Genomic DNA, 6,687 nt, shown 5'->3' with positions numbered 1-6,687 from the left:
CTTATTCAAACCAACTTTTTGCATTGACCTATTTTAATCATTGATTCCCCATTCAACGACCAAAAAGTGCATGACCTTCACGTTAGGCAATAATAGGAGTTGGGAAGCACCCCTTTTTGCCTTCATTCAAGAATCCTAATGTATTACTATAGGATTTGAGATGCGAATGTTCCTTACTATTTGGAGGTGTATTAATCTTCTGAATTTTCCATAAAGATTCCGGGATCGATGAATATTTGACATCTAAAATTTAGAATATTGTACATGATTGACATACAAGGTGACTATATTATGAGCACTATGAATCTAAGTTTAGTAAAAATGATCACTATAGTCTACAGGCAGCAATGCTTTAATGATGAGGAAAAAAGCACACCTGAATCGCTTTGCAATAAACTCTGCATTTCATCTGAATAACCATAGTTTCCTTCGTATGATTACTGCATCAACTGTTCTAGCATTGACCATCCTCGCAATTCAAATCATCCTTTCGCTTACGTTTCTTTGTACTCTTTGTTCCAATTTTCTTCTGTGACTCTCCAACTTCATCTATCAAATAGTTGTGCACAATATCCTTTACCTCATCGAGTAACTTCCTATCCTGGGAATCCATCCCATCTTCTGAAAATCTATCTAGCATGCTTGCAATTTCATTCAAAGCTTCAACCTGTAAAGTTAACGAATTAACTAAGTATCAAGTATCAAGTATCAAGAACCAAAAAGCCCATAAAGAAAAACAAACAAACTTTTTTTTTTTTATAAGTAAACAAACAAACAAGCATACATAAAATCTATGAGTAGCCTAGTATACATCAAATAGCTAATTATGCATAGCCTTACTTTTCCCTTAAACTCAGACTCAACAGATGTAAGCCTCCCAACAAATTTACGAGTAATTCTCTGGTACCACTGCATATACTCCCTCTCATCCACGTCATCATCACCTTCCACGATATGAAGTCGACGCATTGACCACTCGTCAAGCTCAGATTGCATTTTTCCCAAGATGTCAACCCCATGATCATATGCACGGCTCTTTCTCTCCCATCGCTGTACATCCTTTGGGATTCCTTGAAGCATGCCAAATTGCCTAAGGCAACGGTCTGGGAGATGTCTTTCTGCCTTCTCAAAGCATATGAGCATGGTCTTTGATGCTCGTAAGGTCAAAGTATTTTTAATATCTTCTGGTATTTCTGTATGGTCGATATCTTTATAAGGAAGCCACTCTATCTGTACATCAACATCGTACAGGATGGATTATATCCTTCCCGAAAATACGTTTTAGAACCGCCCAAAATCTATGTGAACTTACATCAGTAGGGTTGAGAGAATCCAAGGCCTTGCGGTAGGAAACTATATTACATCTCATTCTTGAACCGCTTTGTTTTCCTTTCCACCAAAGCACCAATGGAAAGCAACCTTGGTTTGGCTCCTGATTGAATCTTGGTCGACCAACATTCAGGTGATAATAACTCCAACACTGGAAAAATGAGAAACAATTGAAGTCAGCATTATAATTGAAAGTCATCAACACAACCATATGGCAGCTGCTTTATTAAAATATCTAAAACCTGCAGTAGAGTTAAAGAGCCGCTAATGGTGCTTTGAGTCTTAAGTGAAGCATTGCCGAGTGCTCTATAAAGGAATGCCAGTGCTGCTGCACCCCAGGCAAACCTTCCTGCTTTGTCAAAATCCTCAAACAATGAAAGGTACATGACAGGGACTTTGTTTCCAGTTGTTGTGGAAAATATTGTACTGCCTACCAGGTATAGGAGGTAAGCACGTGTTCGGCGTTCAATCTCTTCAATCGGTGCATCTTTGGGACACTGAGAAAAGAACTCTTTCAACCAGGTAAGCTTCACCATTCCACCACTTAGGTCTTCTGGTACTCTTCCTAGTAATTTTGCACACAACGAGCTCGGAGTGCTGCTTGTTGCACCTATAACAGGCTCTCCATCAATAGCTAGCCCAAGCAAGAGTGCTACATCTCCGAGGGTAATTGTCATTTCTCCACCAGGCAAGTGAAAGGTATTTGTCTCTCTCCTCCACCTCTCAACTAGTGCTGCTATGAGGGCACTGTCAAAATTAATTGCAGGAATCATTCGTAAGTACTGAAATCCTGCCTTCACAACCAACTCAATTTGTTTAGGCGTGAGCTTCCATTGATCAAGTAGTGACGTGTGTTCGTGACATCTAAGAACTCCTCGCTCCTGCAAATGTGTAAGCAATAAGTAACTGAGTCAAAAAGAAATATTACAAAAATGATTTGGAAACAAAAAAGAAAGATATGATAGAGGTCAAACCTGCCCATCCCAAACAGCTGAAGAGACATGGTTTTCTTGATCATAAAGTACCGAATTATCAATTGGCCCAGGATCTCCAGGAGGCTCCATTTGAACTAAGCAAATTACAACAAAAAATTGGAATGCTAAAAATTAAACTCCATATAGCACCTCAAGAGAAATAACTAAGCGACCTTTTGTACCATGCAGTAGTTCTACACTAGTTTTTAATTTTATAAGTTCTGCACAAATTACAGTATTTCTTTTCAGAAAATTGGAAAGTATATTATAGCTAAACAGTCAGTAACACCAAATGGGGAACGTTATTAAAATTAAGACCTGTTTACAAAAGGACCCAGAACTTGTACTTGAGGCTATAAAGCCGACCTTCCTTCCAATATATACAATAGAAAAGATTAACAAGATAAGGACAAGCCTCAATTAAATTTAGTTTATACAAAAAATAACAACCAGCAATTGAAAAGGTAAACTAACCGATTTTTTTTAAAACAATGCCCAGGCTATGATTGCACATATTTCAAACGGATCTCCACAATCGATAGATGCCTTTATTAGAGCAGCATCAGATTAAGAGATGCATCCCTTTAACTCATTTCGTGCTTAGTTGTATCCTAATTAGTTGAGACAGGATAAGAACAACAAAATGCGTTGGCCAATGTCTGAGAGAGGAGTGTTCGAAGCCAAGCTGTTCTATAATGCATTGATCACTCACAATAGTACTAACTTCTCATGGAAGTCCGTCTTGAAAACTAAGACCCTTCCAAAGAGCAACTTCCTTTGTTTAGACTGCTGCACTAGCCTTCATCAAATAGACGGAAAATTTACATCACTGGAGACCTAACCTTAGATACTTCCAATTTCCATTATGTCCAAGAGCAAAGATTAACAGCAAAAGCCTAGCTCCATTTAGTTTGTCCAAAAAACCCACATTCTCTAAGTTCACCTCCCTTTTTCAGTTGTTTCCTCCGCCCCAATCCCCCACCCAACAAAAGCCCTTCAAATTGTTTAGTTCCCAGAAAAGAAGGAAGAGGTAAAGGGTCTTTGATTCTTGAAACTGGGATTTCTTAAGATTTCTCTACAATCATCTCCCTTCACTTTCAATCATACTTTTCATAAACCAACCAATAGATATCCCAGTGTTTAACTGAGAAATTTAAATGGGAATTTTACTTCCCAAGAGACATGCAAAGCATTAACAAGAACTCATAGAACAACCAGAGCCCAACGAACAAAAAAAAACAAAAAAACAAAAAAAACAAACTCGAACCAAGTCAATTACGGTTATGAATAAAGTTTAGACTTTGTTAAGGGTTTAAGCTTTCAGTGATTTTCAGATTCGGAAATGATAAACAAGTTCGCATACAGAAAACCTAGACAACATATAGGAGAAGCAGACGAGGCCAACGAACGACATGAGTAAAATTGACCTACCTCAAGAAAAGGAAAATATCAATCTGCCGAAACGACGACGGGCAAAGGTGGAATATTTTGTTGACGACGGCCACAAAAGTGTCGTACTTTGATTTGAAATGGGGCGATGACCGAATTGAAACACTATATATAGCAAGGCTTGGTTCAGCACGCACGAGGGCTTTTGGCAGGCACGCAAAACAGCATGGGTTAGTAGTTACACGCACGCTAAGAGTATGGGCTTTTGCCCCTTTCCTGCTGTGGCCTGCCGTGGGTAGATTTAGTGGATTGTTTTTTTATGGACTTTGGGACCGAGGTTCTTTTCTTTCTGAAATCAAGTTTCTTTCCTTCAGTCTCATCTTTTTTTTTTTTTTTTTTTTGTCTGGTTGTTTATTTTTCTTTTCTTTTTATCATTGGTTGTTTTCTGAAAAGATTTATGGGTTTTTTTTTTGCATGTTTGTTTTTCCTTTTTTTTTTTCATGTTTGGCTTTTCAACAAAAATGTATGGGCTTCATTTTTTTTCTTATTGATTGTCATCTCATCTCATATAATCATTATAGTTTTCTCAAATTTTCAGATAAAATATAATAAATAATTCAATTTTTCAAATCTTAAAACAAAATTAATATTAAAAAATTATATTATAACAATATTTTATTCAACTTTCAATAAAATATCTCATCTCATTCCATCTCATTTGAATTATGTAACTAAAGGAGGCCTTACTCGACCTTGTCGCTTTGTATCTACGAAGAAAATGTTGGAATTGAATGTAGAAACAATGCACGTGTGCTCAATGAAAAATACAAATCTATTATAATAAATATTTACAATTTCTTATGCTATTATAAAAATATAATTATTATATAGCACTTATCTAAAATAATTATTAAGTCTAACAAAAAAATAAATGTATGAAAAACAAATATCAATTTGATAGAAAATAAATTGACAATAAGAGAAATATATGGTCTAAAACATATTAGTTAAATATAGGTAAAATTTTATCAACATAAAAAAAATTACTTTTCTTTCAATGCCATTTTTTAAGTGGAAACAATTTTTATTAATTTATTTAAACCACAGAACAATGAACAATTGGAAACAATTTTATTTAAAAAATTTTAAAAAATAATTATTAATTTATTTCATTTTTGAAAGACACCTTAAGAAATAATAAAAATGATAAAACCCAATCTGGTCTCCAGCCATAACCAGCCTACTCATTCGTGCATCAAGTTTCAATTTCCACTCTTTTACACCAGATCTTATCCCTTACACAAACTCCACCCAACTCATTCATGCATCAAGTTTCAGTTTCCACTCTTCTATCCAAACTCCCCCCCCCCCCTCCCCCCCTTTCCACTCTTCTATCCAAACTCCCCCCCCCCCCTCCCCCCCTAACTCATTCCTGACGGCAACGACAAGATAACACAATGGCGACGAAGCTCAACAGTCAACACACCCAGCCCTCCCAGACAGAGAACAAGACAGCACAGATGGGGGTCAATTCTCAGAGAAATTTCAAGACCTAAACCTCTACGGGGACAGAAGAGAAATTTCAAGACCTAAAACAACTTAAAACTCGATGGACAGCAACTAGACCCTCACATCCTGTATAGTGTGCAACCCCCAGAACATGCTGAAGTGATCTTCCTGTCGGTGTTCTTCACAAAGGCAAGTAAATTTCTTTGAGAATCAAAACGTCATGTCTTTGTGTATACTAATTTTTCTATTTTCATGCTTAGAATTGTAGTGGAGTTAAATTAAATGTCCTACTATGATTGTAATCTAGGCTATGGAAATTTGTAGGCAAATAGTAAGTCATCTGAGAAATGCATAACATAGCAACTATTTGTAGAAATGACTCGATAGGTTTCGAGTTTGTTGAACTCAAGGTTTCAAGTTTCATGTGATTATAAATCTACACATGGATTTTGATGATAACAAATGAATTCAAAGAATAAAGAAGTCTCAAGCTCAAGTTGTCTACACAATGGAGTCAAGCACATCAAGGAAACAAGCATGAGCAAGAAGGAACAAGTTCACATTAAAATTATAGAGTAAAGTTGTAAATCTCTTCAAAATTCGAAATTAGGATTAATACTCAAAATTAATATTTTATTATAAAGCATTAAAATACATTTTCCACATGTGCATGAATATTTTTAAAAATTAAATTTGAAAATTTTGAAAGATGATTGATTGTCATCTTTTGCATGTGCATGCCTTGATTAAAGGGTTAAACTTTGAAAATATTAAAGATGATTGATTGTCATCTTTCACATGTGCATGTTTTATTTGAATATTTTCAAAAGTGATTGATGCTTTTTTAGACTTATACAAAAAGTAAAAGATTAGATTTGAATTTTTTGAAAATGAAAGTGTGCTCATTTTGTCATGTGTCAAAAGTAAAAGATTAGGTTTGATTTTTTTGAAAAAGTGAATGATGTTGTCTTTGACAATTGAAAAAGAAGAACTTTTTATTTGAATTCTTTGAAAAAGTGAATGATGTTGTCTTTGACAATTGAAAAAAAAGAACCTTTTATTTGAATTTTTTGAAAAAGTGAATGATGTTGTCTTTGACATGTGAATCTTTTTAAATTTGAATATGAAGTCTCATATGCCTATAAATAGATCATTTGAGAGCTTCACATTTACAACACCAAGAGCATACAACATTCATTCAAAGCTTTCATTCTCTCTTCTCTAAGCATTGAGCCTTAATCCTTGTTCATTTTGAGAGATATAGTTTGCACTGTATTGTTCTTATTTCACTCATTGAGGAGTGTTTTCTGATAACCTACCCACTATCAGCTCTTGTATCAGAAAAAGGGTGTGTATAACCCTTGTGTGTGTAGAAAGTATTCTACACGAGGAATAGTTGAATCACCACGTGTAAGGTGATTGCAAGTGTAGAGGGTGTTCTACACGGATCCTTTGTAGCGGTGTTGTTCAAAGGTGTAATAGGTTT

The 6,687-nt window shown here is 35.4% G+C and overlaps 1 protein-coding gene across 3 annotated transcripts; it reads right to left on the bottom strand.

Moving 5' to 3' along the window:
- Positions 1-204: 204 nt before the first annotated feature.
- Positions 205-3,877, bottom strand: LOC122311651 (protein MAIN-LIKE 2-like). 3 transcript variants are annotated; one of them, XM_043126273.1, is made up of 6 exons: positions 3,735-3,877; positions 2,304-2,398; positions 1,572-2,210; positions 1,313-1,480; positions 841-1,230; positions 205-667 (listed from the first exon to the last, which is right to left on the bottom strand). In XM_043126273.1, exons 2-6 carry the CDS (start codon positions 2,391-2,393, stop codon positions 455-457), a joined length of 1,500 nt encoding a protein of 499 aa, XP_042982207.1. In that variant the 5' UTR covers positions 2,394-2,398; positions 3,735-3,877; the 3' UTR covers positions 205-454. The 3 variants fall into 3 exon arrangements, with proteins under 3 accessions (XP_042982207.1, XP_042982206.1, XP_042982208.1); XM_043126272.1 differs by lacking the exon at positions 3,735-3,877 and adding an exon at positions 2,778-3,714; XM_043126274.1 differs by lacking the exon at positions 3,735-3,877 and adding an exon at positions 3,016-3,714.
- Between the last annotated feature and the right edge of the window lie 2,810 nt (positions 3,878-6,687).

This window comes from Carya illinoinensis, chromosome 5 (genome assembly GCF_018687715.1).
Source record: "Carya illinoinensis cultivar Pawnee chromosome 5, C.illinoinensisPawnee_v1, whole genome shotgun sequence".
Lineage (NCBI taxonomy): Eukaryota > Viridiplantae > Streptophyta > Magnoliopsida > Fagales > Juglandaceae > Carya > Carya illinoinensis.
The sequence above is the reverse complement of the archived record's forward strand: the minus strand, read 5'-3'. Positions and strand labels throughout refer to the sequence as shown.

Excerpts from the sequence above, each read along its gene's own strand:
- LOC122311651 (XM_043126272.1), bottom strand. The coding sequence starts at position 2,817 with ATGTGCAATCATAGCCTGGGCATTGTTTTAAAAAAAATCG. Across the intron at positions 1,231-1,312 it reads ATTCTCTCAACCCTACTGAT|ATAGAGTGGCTTCCTTATAA; the intron begins GTAAGTTCACAT and ends GTTGATGTACAG. Across the intron at positions 668-840 it reads AGTCTGAGTTTAAGGGAAAA|GTTGAAGCTTTGAATGAAAT; the intron begins GTAAGGCTATGC and ends TTAACTTTACAG.